This window comes from Chenopodium album, chromosome 8 (genome assembly GCF_948465745.1).
Source record: "Chenopodium album chromosome 8, dcCheAlbu1.1, whole genome shotgun sequence".
Taxonomy (NCBI): Eukaryota; Viridiplantae; Streptophyta; class Magnoliopsida; order Caryophyllales; family Amaranthaceae; genus Chenopodium; species Chenopodium album.
The window spans coordinates 77,086,213-77,111,810 of NC_137841.1; the positions used below are offsets into that span (position 1 = coordinate 77,086,213).

General features: G+C 35.8%; 1 protein-coding gene across 2 annotated transcripts; it reads right to left on the bottom strand.

The window, feature by feature from the left end:
* Nucleotides 1–751: 751 nt before the first annotated feature.
* LOC145642499 (CHD3-type chromatin-remodeling factor PICKLE-like) lies at nucleotides 752–24,466 on the bottom strand. Of its 2 annotated transcripts, XM_081693709.1 has the most exons (32): nucleotides 24,270–24,466; nucleotides 23,583–23,732; nucleotides 22,405–22,542; nucleotides 22,159–22,313; nucleotides 21,866–22,027; nucleotides 21,217–21,458; nucleotides 20,979–21,074; nucleotides 20,750–20,886; nucleotides 20,435–20,653; nucleotides 20,198–20,305; nucleotides 17,873–17,923; nucleotides 17,658–17,757; nucleotides 16,578–16,720; nucleotides 16,398–16,501; nucleotides 16,135–16,273; nucleotides 15,628–15,797; nucleotides 13,230–13,296; nucleotides 12,892–13,014; nucleotides 11,055–11,161; nucleotides 10,897–10,978; nucleotides 10,390–10,590; nucleotides 9,131–9,281; nucleotides 8,933–9,038; nucleotides 8,771–8,845; nucleotides 6,768–6,829; nucleotides 6,505–6,581; nucleotides 5,834–5,964; nucleotides 2,872–3,223; nucleotides 2,203–2,320; nucleotides 1,913–1,986; nucleotides 1,354–1,711; nucleotides 752–1,313 (listed from the first exon to the last, which is right to left on the bottom strand). In XM_081693709.1, exons 2-32 carry the CDS (start codon nucleotides 23,727–23,729, stop codon nucleotides 1,270–1,272), a joined length of 4,239 nt encoding a protein of 1,412 aa, XP_081549835.1. In that variant the 5' UTR covers nucleotides 23,730–23,732; nucleotides 24,270–24,466; the 3' UTR covers nucleotides 752–1,269. The 2 variants fall into 2 exon arrangements, with proteins under 2 accessions (XP_081549835.1, XP_081549834.1); XM_081693708.1 differs by having other exon boundaries at nucleotides 752–1,711; nucleotides 24,270–24,465.
* Between the last annotated feature and the right edge of the window lie 1,132 nt (nucleotides 24,467–25,598).

The following is a 25,598-nucleotide window of genomic DNA, read 5'->3' on the forward strand; positions in this document are numbered from 1 at the left end:
TGGTCCTTTTAATACCCAAGAACTTGATTCTTGCAATAAGTAATCTAGGTTGCATGAAAGTGGATATGAACACGGTGGAATCCGGAGCTATATGATGATATGGATACGAAAATTCTATTTTATAATTGATGGAACCAAATACAACGAACAATGATAGAAAACATAAATTGAAGGCTTAATACGTAGGATGAAACTAATATTTATACCTTGTAACAAACTGACAACAACCTTTACAAGACGATAAAGCTATGCTATGGAGTACATATAAGAGGTCCGAAGTACATAAAGCAAAGACGACACACCACCAAAATAATAGGGGGCATCAGTCGGAAGCTAATAGGGTTGATCGAAGGCAGAACTACCAAAATTAAAGAACAAGGTCTACGTCTTTGTAGAGAGTAGTGCTAAATTTATGTAATTTGTAAAAAGTTGGCGGAGATTGATCAGAAAAAGGCCGAGTAGCTGCCCCGTACTTCCTGGTCGGGAGTCCGTCCCACAGGTGGCCAATCATCGGTCCCCTCTCATGCCAGTATTCAGGGTAGTCCATATCCATCACAATCATATTAAATTTAACATAGAAACATTCACTACCGAATTAGAGATGGTACTGAATGGTAGCATAAATTTTCCTTGCAAAATTACATTAAAATTCATTACCAATTACGCTTTATGGTCGGTAAATAAATGGGGTGTTGTGTTGATGCATCTCATTGTGTTGCTATTTAAAGTAAGATAATCTCTTACAGCATGGTCAGTAAACAATCGGGGTGTTGACGCACCCCATTGTGTTAAAGTAAGATAATCTCTTACAACGCTGAAGCGGAAAAAAAATATATATATTTATGCAAGACTTAATTTTTACATATATAATCATGAAGCAACCCATAGCCCCATAAAGGTGATTAGGCGCCCATTGCCCATTCAGCAATCCTTTGTTCAGAATGCAAAGATGAAAGAGCCTCTATTAATTATAGCAGGCTGCCATAGTCCCATTTTTGACATAGGAACAAGGAGAGGATCAACCATTTAGAGAAAGATCCTGCCTTCTAAGATATATTAGATATTTATGAATAATATCAGCTTGACTTCATAACCTCAACAGGCAGGATCACAACATAGTTTCCAGTTTCATGTAAGTTGTTCCAAGTAACCTTTGAAAAATCAACTAAACCTGTGGTTTGAAGAGTTTCTGGATTGATTGAATACACTACTTTGGGAGGGAAATGAAATACACAATAGGGTTAGATCTGAGTCTAAAACATCTAAACCCTATTTTCCTTCTCCTTTCTGCACAGGTTCATCAGTAGCAGGACCTATTTTTTTTTTTTTTTGAAGGCTCATCAGTAGCAGGACCTTGTCCTTCATCAACTTGTGTCTTTGCATCAACTTCAGCATCCACCATCTCCACATCCTCGGAAGCTTGCCCAGATAAGTTACCATGATTACTTTCAGTTTGGGTTGCTTGAACCGGGCTAGAACCAGATGGCTGGCCTAATTTTTGAACACTACTCTGAGCTACATCATGCTGTTTCTGATCTTTTGATGCAGGTACATGGGCAGTAGGATGACTCTGAGGCATAGCAAAAATTTGGTTGACCTTTCCGCAAAGATCTTCTAGCTGGTGAAGTGTCTTGCCCAAATTTGGATCAGCTTCATAACTTATACTAGCTTTAACAGATATCTTTTCATTTTCAGTCAATATCTTGCACATCTGTACACAAATAGATGTAACAAAATACAACTTAAAATCCTTAATTTCAATCAGGGAAATATTTAGCAATTTTTTTTTCTTATTTTCTTTAAATCATAAGCACAAGTCACGAGACATTTTTGACAGGCTAGATTTTACACATCATAATCTTGGTAGACTGACAATAGGAACAGAAAAGCTAAATCTTGAAGAAATAGTCACCTGATTATAATGTTCAGCCAGCTGCTGCCGTCTAGGATCAGTATCATGACTAGCAGAAGATACTTCTTCTGCAGCTGCAGGAAAAGCAATAATGGTCATTATTCTTTCTAATATAAAGACTTGGATTGATTGATTCTTTCTAACATAAAAGAAATTGCTAATAGTAAAAATGTGCTGCAGTCTCCAGAGAACCAAAAACAGAAAAAGTTTATCTATTTGTCTTCAAATAGTAAAAACTACTTTATATTTTTTGACCAATTCTAGAAATAATAATGAGTAAAAGCTCATACCTAGCACTTCAATATGAGGAAGCTTGTCTGTATATTCTACAGTTGTAGTTGCCATGCTTGTTGCTTTGTTTCCATTTTCAGAGTCTTCAAAATAATCACCATTAGACTTCCCATCACCCTATGTTACAAACATTTAAATTTTAATAAATACAGTCAGAATTTGCCAATACCAAAGAGACATGCAGTGTGATGCTTCACAAAAACAAATTTAGTAAGTTATTGGACTTCGACAAAAACCCATCATATGAATATAAACAAATTTGCCGCTACTTTTGTTTGCTCTGTTGGGAAAAAGTTACTTTTTGGATGAGTCAGCTTTCCTAATTTCAACACCAACAAGGACCCTGCTAGTAGAAAGGTCTGAGGTTGAGGTGAAAGAAGCCTCACATGTGACAGGTATCAAGGGCAGTCCTCATTTAATATAATTATCAAATATTAATCAGTTGCATGTGGGAAGGCTGTATCTCCCATTCCATTAACCGAAGATTATTAAGTGTATGTGCACGAGTATGGGGGTTCACAAACATATTATGATACATGTAGCACAAGACAGAGAACCTGGTCCATCAGTCCATGAAACCATATAAAGAAGGCAATTGTTCAGTAACCAGCCACAGTCTCAGATATAAAAGATAACATAAGGTTCATGCAATACACAAATGGACTTACAAAGACTTCTTTCTGACATTCTGCTTGTAGGCCCTTCTCCAAAAGCAGCACCCTTTTCTTAATGAACTCAACTTGTCTTCTTTGCATTTCTCGAAACTGATACAATATGGTGGTAGCATCTACACCTCCTGCTGCTGGTTCAGAAGCTGAATTATTTTGACTAACAGTGCCCTTCACAGAGTCACCAGATGGTTCTATATTATTTGCCATTTGTGATCCACTTTGTGCCTGATTACCTCCAACAGCAAGGCTAGCAAGATTTATCACTTGAAGATTCAACTCTTGACAGATAAGTTCCTGAATCCTCAAGTCTTTATCATCAAGAATAGCTTGCCATCTTCCATACCCGTGCCTTCAGAATAAAAATAAAGCTAAGGCGTGACCAACTTATCAAACTTATTATCACTACAAGCAAATAGCACAACACCACAATGGAACGAGGAACTATACTATTCAGAAAGAGAGTACAAATTTCTTTGACCAAGAATAACAATTTTACAGTTCTGTAGTTTCCAAATTCACTTTAGCTAATTCACTTTAGCTTACTTATTATTGGATTGATGAGACTAGAGCTGTCAATTCAAGTGTTCAAGTCAAGCCAATTTATCAAATTGAATTTGATACTGGGAAATTCGGAGTTTATCTGTCGGTTCCAAGTTCAGGCCAGGTTATTTTGGGTTGTGTGTGAATCGGGTCATCACAGGTTTTCTATATTTCTAATCAGGTAATTGCTCAAATCATATTCAAATCAAGTCATCTCGGGTTTTTCCATTCAATCACTTCAGATTTAGCCTCAGGCTAACTCAGGTTAATTTAATCTGGATCATTTTATGAGATTGTTCAGCATTTGGGTTGAGTTATACCCAATCCAAGATAATTTCTAGTTAATAATACCTTGCATCATTTGTTTTCTTACACAGTACCCAATGCACTGGTTTGACCTTAAAGACTTTGATTGTGCATTGGTTAAAATTAGAAAAAGTTAAATATATCGAAAATACACATTATGACCATTAAAATAGATCCAACTCAACTATTTTTTCTTTTACATACTCCCTCTGTTCTATGTTCTACTTAATTACGATGAATACACAAATTTAGAAAATATTGAAAAAGGTGAGAGGGAGTAAGATAAAGTAAGATAAAATAAGAGAATGTTAAAAAAGGTGGGTTTGAGCAAGAAAAAAGTATAATTAAAGTAAGAGAGTGTGTGGAAAGGTGTAGTTACTGTGGGGTTGATGGGGTAAAATAGTACAAGGGGTAATCCAAAAATAGAATAAAGCAAAGTAGGTGAAACAAAACAAAGGACTAAAATGGAAAGCAAGTAGAACAAAAAAGAACAGATGGAGGACTAGTGAACAATTATGGTAGAAGAATATAAAGTTTGATCTTTAAAAAAGAGATGGTGCAACTATTTAGTCACAGAGGTACCAGGGTAGTATTAATTGAAGTCAGGCCAACTCAAGTCTTTCAAGAGCTTAATCAGTTATCGCTCAGCATTGTAGTTAAGAATTGTATTGCTATTGGATGATTTTGGGTTATTTAAGCTTGGGTCAATAACAAATCAGATTAGATCACGTTATCAGGTTTTGTTCATTTGGATGCAGATTGGTCTCAAATTCCAAGGTCTTTATAAGGTTTAGGGGCCGTTTGGTTGGGGGTATTCATCAAAGGGAAAGGGAATCAACCCCCCTAATTCCCTTTGTTGCTGTTTGTTAGTCGTTTTTTCCCATTCCCTCTACCCCCTCCATTACCCCAAATTCTTCTAAGTCCATTCCCCACCCCCCCACCCCCTAGGTATTTCCATTTCCCACCACCACCACATCACCACCTTCTTATGTACCCACACCACCGGAAAACCCAACCACCTTCGCCCCCGACCCTCGCCGCCCCTCCCCCAACCCCGTCGCCCTTACCCCGACCCTTGCCACCTGTCCCCTCCCCCGCAAAAACAATCCCCTGGATGTCGGTCGTCCTCCTACACCACTCGCTGACCTTGAAAATCTTCGTAGACCCTTCGTCGGAACACGCTGCCCATGTTCGTACCTCCGTCAACCCTTGTCGGAGGTTGTTGCTCCTCCCAAATCGCTGCCCCTCTTTCAATTGATTGAAGTTCAATTTCGATTGAAAATCTTCATAGACCCCTCTTCGGAACACGCTGCCCTTATTCGCACCTCCCTCAACCCTCGCCGGAGGTTGTCGCACCTCCCTCGTCAGTTTTTACTTTCTAGGGTTTTTTCGGGGAGAAGTTTTTCGAGGCCGAGGGAGGTTTTGCGAGGGGCGGGGGGCCGCGGGGCTGACCGGAGAAGGGAGGCGAGTGGTTTGGTGGCTGAAAACGTTGGAGAGCGAAGCTTTCAGGTGGTGGTGTGGTGGTGGGAATGGTGGGTTTCATTCCCTTTGTTTTCAAAACAAACAACATAAAATTTTTTAGGTATTTTCATTCCATTCCTTGTCTTTCCCTTTGTTCATTCCATTCCGATTACCCGGTGTGAACCAAACGGCCCCTTAAAGTTTTTCTCCAATACGGATGTCATATGAGTTTAGGTTTCCAATTTATTGGGTCACATATGGTCAGGTTCATTAAGGTTTACTTTTCCTTTATTGGGGTGTGCCAAAATTAGTTTCTCCAATCAGATCAGCTTTTAATAACTCAATACATCATGCCAAATTATACCTGAACTAAATTTGCACTTGCATGAAATATATGACCTAATATGGGCCCAAAACCCCTCCAAAAAGGAAAACATTAGAAAAATAGGCTTTGTAGAGTAAGTGCCAGTGGCTATGGTCATGGATCAGGTAGATGCGGCAGGGGGTTGGGCTAAAGTCCAAGTGGTCATTGCACGTCTAAAGAAGCTATACTTAATACTTCTCATATTAAGGGTGAAAGGTCAATATTCCATGTAGTGTATTCAACTAAAATGATAGATTTTTTAATGCTCAAAGTAAAAAAGTAACTTACTTCAACACTGCTTGCAATAATATAAGGTCATGCTCTCTCTTCCAGACTCTTCCACCCTTTAGAGTTGGATATCGCAAAAGTATATCATCTGCAAACAGGGGATCATCAGGGCTTCCTGAAGCAGATTTAACCTGTTGGGTAGTACAAAATGGTTAGTGAAAGGAATTAACAAAAACAAAGCAGTAAACAATGATTTAAGTATGATAATTCAGGATAGACAAGCTCAATAAACAGAAAATGAATCAAGATTTAGAACATTAATAGTAAGGTTGATATACTGTTGTGTACCAAAAGGTAGCATCTGGCATGAGGAATAATGGATATCATCCCACCCAGATCAACTTAAGAAGCTAAAACAATTATGTTAATCAAGAATACTGGCAGCATATCATGACTGAAAAAGAGTGAAACTGCAAATACCTATGCCCAATATCGTCAAAAATAGAGGCTCAAATAACCACATGTAAAGCAAATGACTTATCATGAATAAGAGACTGGCATAGTATAAGTTGCAGAAGCTATCTTCAATATGATTCACAGAATTCACTTAGCTTCATCATAATGACAGAACGATAGCCATTCTTTGCCAAATATTTTACGTTTTGTTTCCCTATAAGGATTCTGCACATAGCATATCAAAATAGACACAACAGAAAATTTGTGCTACCTACCTTATCCCTAATCATGATCAGGGTTGAAATTCTGACGAGAACATCTTGAACTCTAAGCCCTTCCTTTGGAACACCATCTGTGATCAGCATAAACAAAACATTGGGGCTCAGCAAATTAAAACTGACAATTCCAAAATCAAATTGCCTCGATGAAAAAGGCTGAATAGTAGTTATGTAAGTTCCTGACAAAAGGAAGTACTATTATCTTCTTAAAAAATTATCCGAAATTCATGCATGCATGGAGAAACGCAGAAGCAAATAACCTGAAAAGTTTGGTGAATCCGTGATATCCTCAGAGAGATGAGACAAGAAAAGTGCCCCATATCTATGTACAAAGAAAACAATACACCAGTAATCATAAATTTCTTAAAATAGAAATAGAACATAAAACTGGAAGCGAAACGAAAACAAACAATAGATTAACAGGACATATAAGCCAAACGTTACGCAAATCTTAAGCACTTAAGCTAGCTATCAAAGTTAAGGAGTACACATTCAACGGAATCATATAAACAAAGGGAAAACAAACTACAAACTTCAATATAGTTGAACATACACTAATACACACAATCACTTGCGCCCTTAATTAAATAATTTTAACAAGGGACATAGAAGGCCTATAACAAAACTTTCATGCAAAATTTCCTTTGTTTCTTCCTGGATAAATGTGGCATCAGTAAAATAACTGCCAACAAAATTAAATTAAACAGGAAATATAAAAAAGTGCTTCCTCCGTTATCTTTTATTACAGCTTAAATTAAAACCTTTTATTACAAGATTACCATATTACCCTTAGATAAACCAACTATGAAACAAATTAACAAATTGCCCCAATAACTCAGCCCACCCAGCCCATACTCTTTCTTAACCCTCACAGCTTAAAAGAATGTTTAAGAATAGGGTCCTTTCCTTTAGTTGTATAAACAATATTACAAGTTTACAACCTATCTTTTGAAGATGCACAGACTTCACAACCCCAGATGCCAAAAACAAATACAATCTGAGTCACGATAGTCTTTTCTTTGAGCTTCTGAACAAGTATTTTCTCCATATAAACACTTAGCAACCATGCAGTCCACCAATACACAAATGAAATATGAAAGTCATGATCGACCTTGACATTGAAGCAGACACAAAGACTTAACATTCAATGAAATAGCTTGAACTAAAATACTCTATGGGAGCTGACAATGATTCAATTCCACACGCTAGGATTGACACTCCACTCCTGCACTCACATAGCATGTAATGGGACACAAAAGCACAGTACTAATTGCATCTCAATTCTTACAATCCAGTCACAATTTCACATTCATCAACATATAACACTACAGTAAATCAGTAAATCACACATCTATCTGAATCTTTTTTAATATCCAAAGGTAAATTTGAGACTATCTTCCTATATCTGACCAAGAAAGGACATAAAAAACAAAATAAGAATTCAGCTCCCCCTTTTGGCTCAAGACTGTGAAGTTGTGCCTTCATCCCAATAACTAGAAACTCCACTTGTCTACTAAGCGAAAGAGATACAGAGAGATTAAGGGGAGAGATAACTGACACGCTGACAAGGTCAATAACCAGGGCAACACATCTCCTGTCTTGGGAAGCGCATGAAAGACAGAGCTCACCAGACAGCCATAGGAAAGACAAAGCATGGGCAGAGAAGACCTGGGCCCACTAGACATCTTTTCCATTAAAAGGAAGCTCTAGTGAACACAGGCTTAGCAACAGACAAAGGCAACAAGAAGCTCATATAGGCTGTAAAGATAATTAGCTAAAGTATGTAAATAACTGAAACAAAGTGAGGCAGTAACACACAGACACAGCAAATATTGAGAAGCCTATAATGGTGGCCAATGACAGGAGGCCTTGTCAGAAACAGCATTTCCCAATTAAATGCCTTTAGCAAGATCCTGATCAAAACCATTTTAGATATTCGCAAATCTGCAATCATTAATTCCAACAAGACCTCCACTATCTCTTCAACTCTCTGTCTCTCTTTTCAGAAATTTGGCCTTTTTTTCAATTAGATTAAATGCATTCCCTCATAGGGTTCTCATTAATTTCCTAACGAATGTAGGCCTATCGACAACCTACCCATAACCTCCTGTGAGAATCCCAGATTCATTCCAACAATAAAAGTAAATAGACATATATCAGGTGATAAGTCAGTTAAGAAAAATGATCTTCCAAAAGGAGGGAACTTCACTTTCTGTGAGATGATAGCTCAACTTTCAGACTATAAAAGGGCATTAATACATACTGTTTGATTTCTTCGTAAGTCTTCTGTTTCAACCGTGGTACAAACTCTACCCAGTCAAACTCGCCACATCCAAATCTATATAAAAAAAGATTAGTAGAAGCCAATCAGGCCACAAAAAAAAAATCATTTTACAACAGGGAAATGTACGAACTAACTGCAAACCTCATCAGAACTTGCACAAAAACAGCTCTCTGGCTCTGATTAAAACCAAGCACTCTAAATGATTTCCCTTCACCTTCCATCAGCGGAAAAGCTTCCATACCATCAACTGCAGAGAATTTTTCAAACGATTTTCACCTAATCAATATCCTTTAACTTACATTCGTTCATCCTTTTAAACATAAGACTGGAATCACATACCACGAGCTCTCTTTTTGTAAGTCCTCCTGCCAGAAGGTAATCCAGATGAAGTTGTCTCACTGTCAGTTAATTCAGCCTCATAGTTGTCATCTTCACCATCAGAACTAACATCTTCTAAACCGGCCAAGTCATCATCTTCAACAGATACCATCTGTAGGTGGGTAATGTCATAGTGTCAAGCATATATCAGCCTCCCATCTTGTGCATATACTCAAACCATCAAATTATGGCTTCAACCACAAAAATACAAGAATTGAACCCCCCAAAGGAAAAAAAAAAAAAAACACATACAGAAATAAAAGTAAGAGCTTAATTTTAATTAATCATCTTACACAACTTTGCGAATAATCCACCAAATTTATTTAATATAATAGCACCATACATGGACAGATAACTAAGTAAAAAAAGGCAACACAAGACAAATATGCCGTACAATATTGAAACAAAGATAGTCCATTCCTTTTTGTTTTTCCCATTTGCCTTATTGGTTTTTTGCACAGTTTTAAATGCACAATTTGTCCACACATCTTCAACTAGAAAATTATAAAAAAGTTATTTTTAAACTGCACAATGAGAAGACGAATCTAACACGATTGCACATGAGTACGTTTTTTCTTATATAATTAGATAAAAAAATCAGAGTCAAAGCCTATGACTTCAAATGCTATATTCTGAATGGCACAAACAAAAAAGAATGGAAAAGGTAATTTATTTGACAAATGCTTAAAAGGGAAAGCTAAATTTAATTCATCATTGGATAATTACAAATATGTATAACCAAAGGTGTACCCAAGAAATACATTAGACCAATTACGTATTTAAGACTCCAGTCATTAACATACATAAATTGTCTTATAAAATTAGCAAACCTAAACCAAAAAAGCAAAAAGTCAAGGTAAAACCTATTAATCTGGACTACTGATGCAATATGTTAATCATCATAGGCATCTGTTTATAATTTACAAAAACATTCCAATGTCATGTAAAAAAAATCATGCATTCACTTTACAATTCACTTTCACTACCTTAAACAAGTACTAATTTTTTGCCGAGATAAGAGATTGACAGCATTCTTCTGTCAATATTGTAGTACACCCAAAACAAGGTCTATTACAAGATTGATAATTTTCAAAAACCACTAAAAAGAATTAAAATAATGAGCTAATGATGGCATTGAAGCAGTCAAAAGTCAGGTTCACAATTAATGCACATTCATATTTTATAGCCATTATCTTCAGCTAAAAAGTCACAAGTAATACCTGCTTACGGCTTCTCTTTCCTTTTCCAAGAGAATTAAACTCCTCAACTTTGTGCACCTCATATTTATCTTTTAATAAATTCTCCCAATAAACGGATCTTTCCGAGCTATTCACGTTGCTTTTGGTTTCAGCAGCAGCCTTCTGTGCCGCTGCTTCCTTTGCTGCAGCTTCAGCTTCATCTATGTACTTAAAGTTTGCCACCTAAATAACATAATAATTAACTTCAGACCATACCTCTTCAAACTAAAATTGTGGTTTGATCCTAGCAACAGAATATTAAGTCTTGGCAGAAAACAAATACATAGGGACATGACAAGCTTAAAACAAAAAGAAAAGGCAAAAAGAAGAAAGGTAAATACATTGAATCAGAAAGCACGAGGTTTAAAATCGTTTAAAATCAACAACAAACATCAATTTATCTTTCCATTAGCAAGCGGTTACAAGCTATATCAATAGTCAAGCAAAGAAAAGTAGGCTTTGAGTCAGAAACTAGATCAGAATGCAAACCTTAAATGCTTTAAGAAACCCGTTGTCATCCACTTCATCTAAAGTAGTCTCTTCATCTCCAGCACGCTCACGGTCAAGTAATCTAAAAATTATAAACGTTATAGCTCCTAACATACAGATTTCAAATTAAAGAAAAAAGGACAATCAGATGTACTAACCTATCTATTGCAGCATCATCATAGTGAATCTGGCGGGCCTTTGCCTCTTCAGTTTCATCAACAAAAAGCTCTTTTGAGCCATATCGTATGATATCATCCAACTCTTCCTGAAAACTAACAAATATCAGCACTGGCATTTGTATTTTCATAATCAAAGCAGCCTAAAAAGAATGATTTGCCTAATTGCATATTCTTCGACAGACAACAAACAAGGATGAATCATGAACTCAATTACATTAAAGCATAGGGTCATCCCAGTTGCCAGGCAAAAAATAAGGGGTAAAAGTAGTCAAACGACCAAATTTGAGTGCGAAGTCCAAGGTCACTAAATGGAATTGAATGAAAAATCATCAGCCCATGCAAGTACAAGAAAAATAATACTAGAAGTGCATGTACTAGTCAGCCAAGATATCAAGGCTGTCACCAAAAATTCAAAACAGGAGACTTAGCAATATTAAACTCACTACAAGGCCAGGTCCACCTCTTGAAAGTTTCTAAGATTCAAAGCCAAGTTTTCTCCATATAGAGGAGTCTATTAGACTGAAGACTGTTAAGTCATTTATGTGAAGATTCTTTAGTGAGGAAGCTCTTGAAATGTTAACTTGAAAGTTCAATGTCATTAAATGTGACACTGACAACATCTACCAGTTCGTTGCAATAGAAGTAAAAACAGGTCTATAATTGGCACTGGCTATACAGCGTTGAAAACTTTTAGTGTTATGTAAGACAGTGTGTTACATTTATCTCCCTACCCCTGTCGTGGTGTGCTTGTATCCACGGCTTCTACTCCATCTGTTCCTAGTGGGGTATCTGTGTGTATATAATGGAAGTTATGTAATGGTTCGCAGTGGCACCAGCATGGAGCATGATAAGTTGCCCAAAAGGCCAAAACCATCTATAATGGACATTTGATATAAGACGTATGAACAAAAATATAAATTTGATCTTACCTCTATTGCATACACTCAGAACCTTTCATATGAGTGAAATCTACTTACGAGAAGGGAAAAAAATAACACACACACACACACACTACTCAAAATAAGCCAACCAAATTTCTTTGCTGCTATACCTCCTTTACAATCCATTACTACTACCTCCCAACAGTCAGCCTCATCCAGCATGCAACATATTATAAGCTACAGAAAGAAGCAACAGGCAAACAACTTTGTAGATGCACTCAGCTTGATAGTTATTAACTATTAGTGTTGTAAACCAGCATTTGGTGCTATATTATCATGCTCAAGCTGCAAAAGGATAAATTATACACTTGGAATGGTATAATAAACTCTTTCTCCTAGTTCCTAGTGGATATGGTAGCACTTGTGATCCATTGAGCTTGTCACAAAGAAACAAAGACAGTGACTTAATAAATCTATGAAAGTGTGAATCGAGTTCCACCCAAATAGCACACAAAGCCAAGTCCAGTCAAACAACATTTGGCGATTAGAGTGAAGTCCAATCTTGTTCGAAGACAAATTACAATGTGTAACAAACCCATAGACATCAACGCAATCAACCAAGCCATGGGTCGCTAGGATAGGCCCAACACATGGCATGCATTTCTTGCCTACACTAGATTATAATACACCACTAGATCACAGATCTACTTTCTCAATCCTTAGAGATTTATTCCCAAAATATTTCAGCACTTAACCATAATTCCATCAGTACAAAATAAATTAACATGACAGCAAAGATATTTTAGTATAATCTCTCACATTAAAAAGATTAGAAGATTTGAAATACAGATGATCATAATCTTTGGTGTAGTTCCACAGCATTTTGCATAAGTCATCAATTAAGTGACAATCTGACAATTCAGACAGGGAAAAACCTGATTGATATTTTGTGTCTTCAGCTTTCCAACAACTAAATGCTCCAATACCATCTTCTTCTTTGTCATCTGCATCATTCTTTCTTCAATTGATCCTCTTGTTATGAGTCTGTAAATCATGACCTGCAGAAATGAAAAAAAAAAAAAAAAAATTGTCCAAGAGAAATTAAACCCAAATGCTATTATGCCACATCTTTTAGTTCAAATATCAAATAACTCAACGTTAGATGGTTTAGGCAGCAATAGCCACATGTAAATTCCTAAAAAGACATTGGACAGCCCATATAAGCTATAATAAAAGATAAAATCTGCCAAAGTGGATAAAAATGAAATTTAACCTTATTAGTTTGCCCTAGCCTGTGAGCTCTGGCCATTGCCTGCAAATCAGCATGTGGATTCCAATCGCTGCATCAATGCAGAATGTGAGAACATTAAAAATCAACAGAATATGGTTGAAACATGAGGCTGTAGTAAACAGCTCAGGGTTAATGATAAAATATACATTAACCATGAAGAAACATATCTTGACTCAGGAATTATATTACATCCAGCAAAATCTAAATATTACCTCCGTTTTTTTTTTTTAGTTGACAGGTATTCCTTTTTGGGAAGTGTTTTTTTTTTAAGTTGCCACGTTTGTTTTTTAGGCATATTTTCTATGGTGAATAATCAATTGTAGTTATTCTTATTCTCTCTCCTGCTCATATTAGATTGTTAGACCAATCTCTCTCCTCTCTCTCACCTGACCCAATAAACATACCACCCACATCGTAGTATTGTACCTCACTCCTCACCACCACCTCTCATCAGTCGTCACCTCTTTCTCTCTCCTCCCTCTGCCTTCAACACATCAGAACCCTTCATCATCGCAACGAGATTTAACCCACTAGATTAAGATCTCGTTTCCGTCAATCTTGGCATTCCTCTTTTGATTCCGTCAATAGGACTAGTAATTTCATCCCCGCATAACAAACTAATAAAGAGTAGATACGGAATTTTTTTTGTTTCAACTCTTTTAATTAAATTACTAGAACTTTGATTGTAGCATCATTTTTGTCACCTTTCGTCATCGTCGTCTACTTTTTCTAGTACGTGAGATCTAAAGGTAGTAGGCAGTGAATGCTTTTGGATTTTTTAGAAATTTATCAAGGTTGAGTAATTTTGCGGGTTTAATATGATGAAGGTGGTGACGAAGGTGACGATGGTGCCGAAGTACATCTGAGTGGTGGTGGACAAGAATTAGTAGATGAAGGTGGGGTGGAGTTAGGGTGGGCTGGTGGTGGCTCATATGGCTGTCAGTAGGAAGAAGGAAAAAGGAGGTTAAATAGGAGTATTATTGTATTTCACATGTCTATCTCACTCCTTAATATGTGTACCTATATTGAACGTGTCATCTAAATAGAAACAGAGAAAGTATTTAAGAACAAACAAGCCTAATCCGAAGCCACGAAAGTATAGGAATCCCAAAAAATTTATGATCCCAAGAAGTCAAATATTAAACACAATAAAGTGGGAAAAAGAAACTCCTAAAGTCCTACCTGAATTTACACTGCTAAATAATTACTACAAAAGAAATAATTATCACAAAAATTGTAATATTACTAACATCAAGTCTCCATTTACTTCCAGCAAGTCCAAAGGCCCTTGCACACCAACTCCTTTCCAGGCTACACCAAATCTTATATCTTCAGGCACTGATGCAAACTATTACTTTAAAAATTTCCATCTAAATCGTCATAACCGAACTCAAAGTCCTTCTTTTCCTTCTTCCGCCTTTATACCATGACATAAGCTAAAAAAAAAAAAAGTCAAATCCCAAACTATGTTACTCTAATTCTAAATTTCACTTTAAATGCCTGTATCAGATGCTCGAACCTGACAAAAATATGGACATCTAACATTACAATGTAGACTGAATGTGCAAAATTTTCATAAAATTACCAGGTCAGGAACCTGATTACATACCCGCATCCAACACTAACATCCAACTTTGAGTAACGTAGGTCACAGAGCACCTAGCCAACCACATAAACTATATCGAGCCATCTTTTGAAATCCCTTCCGCATTAACGGGTTTTTAGCAATAGAAAACAAGGATCCCTATGTTATTATGGCAATGCTTTATCGAGCACTCTCTAATTTCAAGGACAAGTCTTAATGAATCACTCCCATGAGCAACTCAACCAACAGGTTAATTTTATAAATTTCAGCCAATTTGTGGTCTTAAACGATCCACAAACATCTTTCAAGACCAATTCCAAAGTTGGAACATGTTCCTAATCTAATGACTTTCTTACTACAGAGAGCTATCCCAATTAAGTGAGGAGCCAATTCTAGATCATAGATTTACCTATACATCTGTCCCAGGCAGAATCAGAGAACAAGATCAAATTAATCTCTTTTTATTTTTTATTTTTTTGGTAAACAAAAATAAAAAGAACCACAATTCAGTAATTTATTTTTGTTACAGCATCGTACTACTTATCTGAAAGTAAATCAAAATAATAATTATTCAACAACTAGAATCGCAGCCTTGCAGGTGTAAATGTGCTAGAATTCAACATATTGGCCAGAATTTCAGCAATAAAGTTGGAATTTGATGTATTTCAAGCATTTTTTTTATATTAGGTCTCAATTAAAACAACTTAATGAGTTTCAAAATGATGCTAAAAAACACAAGTACACAGCCATAGCATTTGGCCATTACAAGACTGATAATCGGAAATTAGAAGTCACCTGTCATAGATTATAACTGTGTCAGCTGTAGCAAGGTTTATCCCTAAGCCTCCTGCTCTTGTAGATAGCAAGAAGCAAAATCTGGAAGAGTTCTTGGCATTGAATCTATCTATGCGAATTTGTCTCTCAGCTCCACTGACCTTGCCATCAATACGTTCATATTGCCATTTCTAGAAAAAGAATATAATCAAGTACCACCGCTAAAAGACTACTTGGAAAATAGGCTTGCTTTAAATAGAAAAGTTGTTGAGCAAAATCATAATATAATATAATGCTGTTCAAGAACTACATAACGCTACAGACTTCCACATCAACACATTTAAAAGAGCAAGAAACAAGATCGCATAAAACATGAAGTCATGGAAACTGAAATATGAAACATGGCTGTGCAGAATTAGATCATCCAACAAGGTCAAGATCTGCAGAAAAGATGCAATCCCAACTATGCAGTACATAAGATAAAATAAAGGCACCGCCAATGAAGATAAAATGCAACAATTTCAAAACCTTGTAAGTCATGTAATCTTCAAGTATGTCCAACATATTCTGAAATTGAGTATAAATAAGAACTCTGTGTCCTTGCTCCTTAAGCTTCACCATCATTTTGTCCAACAACTGCAGTTTTCCGGAAGATTCAAGAAGTTGTCTGTCATATAGTACAAAAAGGGCAGTTAGCAATTTTCAAAGTTGAAAGTCAGCCTCTTAACCAAAGTCCAAAGATCCCAAAAATAAGACAAGGGTTCGCTAGGAGGCAAAATATGAGAAATTACTTAAAGGACTCAGTTGAATCTGGTATTATTGGCTCGACACCCTCCAGCATGTAAGGATGATTGCATAACTTTCGCAATTCCATGACCACATTAATAAGAGAAATCTGGCAAATCAAGAGCACTCAAACATTAGATCCTATCATGTCTTAAAACACAGATTAGCCAAAGCAGTAGCCTCACCTGCCCACCACCCTTACGAGTTAGAAGCTCATAGTTACGAGTCAAAATAGCCTTATAGTATTCCTTTTGCTTACTACTTAGCTCAACACGTAAGATGAGTTCTTTCTTAGGAGGCATTTCCTTCAATACATCTTTCTTTACCCCTGGACATTTCAAAGATTGAAGTCATAATCAAATCTACATGCAAGACCTATATAATTAGATAGATGAAAGTTAAGTACCAATTTTCAATAAGTACATAGCCTCTCCATCACATTTTAACATAGTTCAAACAGACTAATGAACCCAGCAATTTCTCTTCCATTCAAGCTTAACCAATAAGAGTCTAAGACTGCAGCTATTTCATTTGACTTTTTTGCGTTGGGAGAGAGGGGGGTAGCAACATAAATAACTGAGGTAATAGTTAAACATATTATTACCAATTTAAAACCAAGTTTCAGAAAAAAAAAAAAATTAAAAAAAAAATTAAAAAATAAAAAAAAATAAAAAATAAAAAAAATAAAAAAAACCTAGTTGTGGAATCAAAGACTAGTAAACTACACATTACAGTAAGCACAATTTCAAACAAAAGTTCATATTTCACATAATTTCATATAAAAGCACTTCAATTTAAGTTTATAATAATTCATATCTTAGAATTCTGATTACGAGGAGATTCAAATTAAGAGTTCCATTTCCATATCAAACCTTCTTATTTCTTAATGGAGGTTAACTTCTCAATTGAAGGTGTGATGGAAGTAGTGCAAAAAAGGAGGCAGGAGGAAGAGGAAGGGACAAGAAAAACAACAAAATACGTTCATGAGATGCCAAATAAAACAGCAGGTTCACTTTGAACCGGATGAGCACAATCTTCTAAAAAAAAGACGTTAGCTAGCTGAATGAAAGAACAGCGACCAACATCATCAACGACAACAAAAAAATAGAGCACAAATGCAACACCAGATGGCTTGATCAGATACTAACTACTACTACTACTTATACTCTATAACCTTAATTGAACAATTTCATTTCAGAAAAAACTGAATCAAGTGGCAAAATCACACAACAATGCATCAACAGAACAAGGTTCGTGACTCATACTTCGAAGAAGATGAGGAGCCAACATCTTGTGAAGCCGTGAAATCTGCTCCTCTTGGTTAATATCTTTGAACTCTTCCTGGAATTCCTCCAAGCTTCCAAACTGCAGTTTATTTATAATGAGCACAGACGAATACAAATGAACTATGAAAATAATTATGATCTCCTCAAAAAGGATAACAAAATGACACTCTCAAAGCTCCTATCAAAAGACTGACCTTCCCAGCATCAAGAAAGTGCATCAACATGAACAGCTCATCAAGGTTGTTCTGGAAAATTCACCAAAAGATCATGAGGTGGATTAGTAGCAAGAAACTTCAGCAATTCAATCATGGCAAACATGAAGGAAAAAGATCGACCAGAGACAGAAATGGAGCTGAACCATAAAGTGAAATTCATAAACCATAAAACCCATGATATTGTATATCCCTACAATTTATGATGATGTATTCCCTCCATTTTATTAAGTGTTACACTTTCCTTAATCGGCAGTATGTTTTTAAGGGTTACACTTCCTTTTTTGGCAAACTGTAATGAACCCACAACCACCACCAGCGATCCCGACATACAGCAGGCGACAGAGGAGGCAGCAGCAGGGGAAGGATCACAGCCTACCTCCACTACAGGATCAAGCAACAGTCCTTAAAGCTGTTGGCTGGCAACCTTGGCTTATTAGCCTTTTACTAGGTTAACTTAGGAAGAAGACAAGAAGTAGTAAATTGAGCAATTAAGGCTTTAAGCCGCATCATGTAGTAAAGTGAGTAGTATAAATATTACTAGCCTTAGAGAGAGAGGGATTGTCCAGAAATTTCTCTATTTTGTATTTTGAACTTTGGAGAGTTATGGCCTAAAGCCATTAAACCTTGTACGCAAGCTTTTAGCTACGATTAATCAAAAATTCCTTCTTCTTCCTGAATTATTATCTGAATTTGTGAGTTAGAGACGCTAGTCGGTTGCAAAAACTACTACATTTTACTATTATTATGTGACTCTCCTCTCATGGTCCACACACATACCCACTATACCAGTGTTTGAAAAAGCGCGCCTAAGGCGCACCTAGGCGCTGAGGCACAAGGCGTTAGAGGTCATGCGCTTTTTATGGTCTAGGCGAGGTGACTTCAATGAGGCGCAGCTAAGGCGCAGCTTGAGGCGCAACAAGAGCTTTTTTCAGAATTTTTTTTATTTCTTATTATATGTGCCTCACTTCAATGAGGTGCGCCTTAGGCGCAAGGTACTCCAAAACGCCTTGGTGCACCTTGAGCCTTTTTATACATTGCACTATACTTCTTTTTTTTTTTTTTTCTCTATCCTCTCACATTCCTTATTTTTCAATATACTATTACCCCAACTACCCCACTTATATCTTTTCTTATAATTTTTAATACCCCAATTACCCCACTTATATCTTTTTATATTGAAGTCAATTAAACAACCAAAAACTATGAGTCGGTCATAAGAGTAAAAATATAGGGAAAAAATAAATAAATAAATAAACTAGAGGGATTGCCCGCTTTCAATTTGAGGTGTTTTTATATAATGTACCAACTTCAACTTGGAATATATATCTTAACATCTTATCCTCCTTGACCCCAAGATATTTTTACCTTTCCGCTCACTCTCTCTATCTTCATTCATTTTATTTTCTTACACCCACCCATTTTCTAATCCCCCTGCCTAACTTTATCCATCTTTTTCATATGCAGATCCACACCCCCTCGAAACAAGAGCACATTGTAATTAAGTACATCATGATAAAAAGAAAAGAGTACAGTATTTTATTAATTAGAGCCATCTAAGAATTTCACAATACATAAAAACATAGGTAAAGTATGGCATGAGAATAGCATGGCAACTTGATAACTTAACAATGCCGATAGCTAACGGTTAATAAGCATAAATGGATCTACAAAATTGAGAAAGAGAGAGAAATTATTCAAGACTTCCAATTCGACATAAAACTCTAATAGATTGCATTCTCGTGAATAGATCTAGAGTGAATTAAAGAGGAGATGCAAATCTAACGTACAATTTCCATCACAATATAACATCTTCCTACATGATTCTTATGTCACAATATATTATCTTCCTACATGATAAGTATCCTGAGATTCGCATGAATCTATCTGAGGGAAAGGATTTGAAAAGATAAAGCTAACAATATTATTTAAATTTTGAGGCTACAAGTATCCAGACCAAAACATATCAATAGGTAAACTATAAAAAATTACTGAGTTTCTGTCTAACATCTCTATTAAAATCCAAGTAATAGACAATAAAATCCAAGTAATAGACAATCAGACATTTGTAAGGTCGCCTAATCTTCATACCAACGCATAGCTACATTAAAATAGACTATAGACCTCATATCACCTAATCAGAATTCAATCAAGCATGTCATTATATCAACAGTCAAACCATAAAAAGCTAGAAAAATTGTGAACCTTATGAAATTGAAAATGAGGTTGCATATTTAAAACAGACAGTAAATTGTAAACTCTAAGCTAAGATTTAAAACACCAAATACTAGGGTATGATAACAAAACCTGAAGAGGTGTTCCAGTTAGGAGCACACGATGTTTACTCTGATATTGCTTCAATTGAAGAAATAGTTTTGAATCCTTGTTTTTTAAGCGGTGACCCTCATCCACAATCTACAGAACAAATTGAAGACAATTTAAAAGAAAACAAATCAGAATCTTTACTGGTGATGGCATAGATTCTTTATATAAATCAGATTGGATTCAAAAGCTTTGATCTGCAGCAAAAATAAAGGACATTACCATACACTCCCATTTAATTGGCTTCAAAGATGCAGAATCTAGGTTGATCATTTCATATGACGTGAGCAGGACGTCAAATTTAATTCTATCTTGTTTGCTTTCACTGGAAATGTGACCAGATTTCTTTTTCTTAAGCTTCGTTGAGAGAGACTTTTTTGGATAGTAAAATTCATATTCACGTATGACACTACGAGCTTGAGAAGAACCAACATACATAATCTGCATTTATTAGCAATCAATAAGCTTAATGAATAGGAAATATAGGGGCAGGAAGCCCTGTACTGGGGCCATAGATTGATACTCCAGGATACATACAACATTCATTTGCGGTGCCCAAGTTGCAAATTCGCGTTCCCAATTGCGCAGCGTTGACAGTGGTGCCACCACTAGATGGGGATAAACTCCTTCTTCAAGAAGAGATGCCAAAAAAGCAATACTCTGAATAGTCTTGCCTGCAGTCATCACAATTCTTCAAAAGCTATATAAACAGAAAAAAGAAAAAAAATTAACACACTCACAAACATTCGAAATCACAAGAAATTACCAAGACCCATTTCATCAGCCAGTATCACATGCGTCTGTTTGGACCACGAGAAGCGTAAAAAATTCAGCCCTTCGAGTTGATAAGGATGCAGTGAGCCTTCAAGTTAAGCATATCAAGCTTTAGAGTTTATTTCAATAAAGGAAGCAGAAGACGTAGAGGAAAAATTGCAAAAAAAAAATAAAGTAACAATGTAGGAGTATAAAATAATTATAAACATTAAAGGAAAAATTTGATATACCTCCAGTTAGAAATTCAGGACTCTGTTCATAATGTTGAAATTCTTTTGGTTTCTTATGAGATTCTGCAGAATCACGGTGGATGTTCTTCAGCTTATTAGAATGTCTACGACGCCTAGACTGTATTTTGTTGAATCTTTCAATATCGGGCCTGAAATCGGATATATCGGACTCGAACTCCCAAGAACATTCATCATATTGCAGTTCTTTCCACTTCACGAGGTACTCCTTTTCATCATCTCCTCTGCAAAAAAAGAAAAAAAACATAATAAAAAAAAAATTAAAAAAAATAAATAAATAAATCAGTAAACAACCATGAAATTAATAAATCAAGACAAAAAGATCATGTTTTACAAAAAGTCTGGTATAAATAAGGAATTGAAGGTTAGTAAGACATTGTGTAAAAATAGCCCAAAGATTTTTCTTGTTAATAACCATCTATGCCAAAAAAGATAACTCGGAAAACGATATGGGGCACAGACAAAATTTTAATATTCCATAAAAACTAAAGCCTAGATCACCATATGTCAATGATGCTTCCCAAACCTAGACAACCATAACAATGGAACAAAATGGTTTAAAACATTTGAAGTACTTAAAATAATGAAGGTACATTCATCACTAGATTTACAATTCTTTCAGAAAATAAACCTGCAAGCGAGGATCCGATCAACAGTAGTCCATTCAGATCGAACAGCAGCAAAATCATCTTCTGAATTGTTAGCTGACGACATCTGCCGGTGAAAGTTATTCACTTTGGTCTTTAAACGAGGAAGGGTTTTATAGGCTTCAATAAATTGTTTCTCAGGCACCCTGCAACATATGTATATCAGTTCTTAAATGGGTATCAGATAGGCTTCCAGACACAAGAAGCAGCAAATGAGTGTGTGTATGTGAGTGTGTGTGTGTGTGTGTTTGTGTGTGTTGGGGGGGGGGGTGATTACCATGTGCAATGCAAGTAGGAATATCCCTTCCACTTTACAAGATACTGCTTGACAAATATTTGCTTCGAACCCAACATGGAGGCATCACCATCCTCAGCTGCAGTAGGGCGCGTTTCATAGTCCAGTATTTTCTCAATGTCATTGAGCGGGCTAACCTACAAGGCCAATAATATTTCACATAATCCAGTCACCAAAAAATATCCTACAAACTTAATACAAGTAACTCAATTGTATGCAAGAGCATACACATTCAGGACACTTCCAATCAGCAGGGAAGGGTGCTTTCAGTTTTGGAACTAAGCACTTGGGATGATAAGCATAAGAACAAGTTTCACACTCCAGCAGATTTCCACTTTCTCCACATGTTTGGCATAAATCTTCTTTCTGCAAACCATTAGAAGACATGCATTAAAAACAAAGTACATTTACAACAAATGTCACAAAAGGCTCAGTTCATAGGCTGCAACTCTAAAAGTATGGAAAGCCACAGAAAATTTATCATGCCCCACAAACAGAACACCAAAATCAAAGAACGACATAATTCTAACCAAACACTCATACCATACACAATAACACAATGGGGTAAAGATCACATCATCAAAACCAAAATAACACACAAAATCATATATCTACATGGGAGGCTAAAAAAACATTTATGTGCAATCACGCACCTGAAAACCAAATAGCATATAAAAAAACACAAACTTTTAAATAAAACGGATGTTCAGTAAATTACTGAACATCTGTTATAAAGTGACAATAAAATGTGCAAAAGTTACACTAAAACGCACAAAAGTTACCGTGACATATATAAGAGTTATTTATGCTTTATTGATAAATTTGACAAAAGTGACACTAAATTTGACAAAAGTGACACTAAATCTGACAAAAGTGTACCCGATGTACAGTAAATTACTGAAAACCGGGTGTATACAAAAGTTTTCCTAAAAAAAAAATGCAGCAAGAAAATTGGTACACCTGACTTATATCAAATGAGCATGTCCCTTCCCCGGAAGAGCAATCTGAGGGACAAAGAAGCATCACTTTCATCTAATAACCAAATAATCATCTTGTCTCATCAAATGCACACAACCAAGTAACAAAGAAGCCTGCACTACATAAACCTCCCCGTACAAATACTTGAGTTTTAATTTTGTGTCATGTAATTTAAATTTATAACTTGTGTACAAAGATGGGAAGAAAGGTTAGGTTTTTGCACATCAGCACATCCATCCATGTAACTACGCAGAGATCACTTTAAGAGCAGTAAAGCAAAACTACTATATGCTATTGCAGGGCCACAAACACCACATCGTAAGTTTTGAGCAATGTACAGCAAACAACACGATTTCAAACTGAAAACCAACAGAGTGCTTTACTTCAAATATACCAAAGAATATAAAGAATCATTAAGTGTCACAGACCGTATCTTCTCTAGCTATCCTCTCAGGTTTCTCTGAAGGGTTCCCGGATTTTCCACGTGCCAAATCCGCCTCATCATCAGATACATCAATGTTGTACACAGGCCTTCGCTCTGACCTTACACGGAGCCTCTCCACCAAGCTACTCATTGTCTGCAAGAAAATAAATTCCATTATCACACTTCCCCATCAAATTCATACAACCAAGTTACCACCAAAAAATAAAAGCACCAGAACTACAAGCTTTCACCCTTGCCATAGAACCCTAACCCTAAAGGCCCCAAATTAATAGATCTTCTGAAAGAAAGACAGCTAAAAATGCTTAAAAAATCTCCATTATTACTACCAGAAAAACAATTTATTCACTTAAATAATTAAATATCAACGCAAAAAGAAAATCAAAAGATAAAACCCCAACTCCTTTTTTTCAGCATTTTGCTTTCAAGCATTCGCAAAAGCAATCCGGGACATAAACAACAAACCAAGAGATTCTAAATCAACCAAATTAACATTCCGAAAGAAGAAAACGAGCTTATTCGACACGAACAAAGCATTAAAAAAAACCCTAAAACTCATGAATTGCCCAATTTGCGCAATTCGAAATACAAAACCCTAATTCTTACCCAAAAAAAATAACACTAATAATTTTTGAGATCAAAACGATGATTAAATTAAGAACAAAATAGTTACCTTAGTAGCTCCGAATTTAACAATGCAAACTGCCGTCAAAAATTAATCGACGGCGAAAATATTCGGTGAAATTTAGCTGTTGTTCAGTTGAGTTGCCTTCTCCGGCGAGTATAAAGAAAGAAGAAGAACAGTTATACTTCGTCTTTTTATTTTTATTTTTAGTATTTAATTATTTTTTGGTTCAGAGTCTTAAGACACAGTAATGAGACTTTACATTTTTTTTATGTTTTTATTTATATACTACGGTATTTTACTTTTAAACTTTATGAAAAATTGATAAATACCACCTTCTATTGTTGGCAAAATTAAAAATACTACCTTAAGTTTTTTTTTTTTTGTATTTTACCACGTAGTTTTTTCCTAAACTTTTGAAACTCCCACCATAATGTCACTGTGGGTCCCACATTTGCGTTGTACCTCTCTTTCCCTCTCTCTTCCCTCAATTTCCCCTGTTCCTCATCTTCTTCTTCCCTTTCTTCCAATTTCGTTTCTTGAATTTGATGGCATGTACAAAAAGTTGCGCAAATTAGGTTATAATTTATGCAATCTAACCTAAAACGAAGTGTATTGATTAGATTAATTAGGGTTTGGGTAATTAATATGGGGGTTTTGCTAAATTGGACAAATTAGGGTTTATGAAGTTAAAATTGAATGAATAAGTGGACAATTAAACAAGTAATTACCACGAAAACACAATTAAACATGCAATTGGGGGCGAAAACACTAACATTGTTGAATAGAGAAGGAGAAAACAAGTAATTACCACGAAAACACAATTAAACATGATTCTTTCACATAGAAAAGGAGAGAGAGTGAAAAATGAATGTTGAATGTTAGGGTTTAACAATAAATTTGGGTGGGTGAGAGTATAGTAATGGGTACTGAAGAGGAAAGAGATGAAATTGAAAGAGGGAACTTGAGGAACAGGGGAAATCGAGGGAAGAGAGAGGGAAAACGCAAATGTGAGACCCACAGTGATGTCATCTAAGAAAAGAGGTGGGAGTTTCAAAAGTTTAGGAAAAAACCAGGTGGTAATTTACAAAAAAAAAAAAAAAAAAAAAAAAAAAAAAAAAAAAAAAAAAAAACTTGAGGTGGTATTACCAATTTTGCCAACAATAGATGGTGGTATTTATCAAATTTTCCTAAATTTATCTCATTTCTATTGGTTTTTTTATGAGTTTGTAATGGTGTTTTGCTATATAAGAATAAGAATTTTGAAATGAAGGGTTTGTTCTCATTGACTGAACTGAACTGAGCTGAACTGAATATTTTATAAGAGAAGGAAATTAGGAGCTGAAATGAACTGAACTGAACTGAACTGAATTTCAA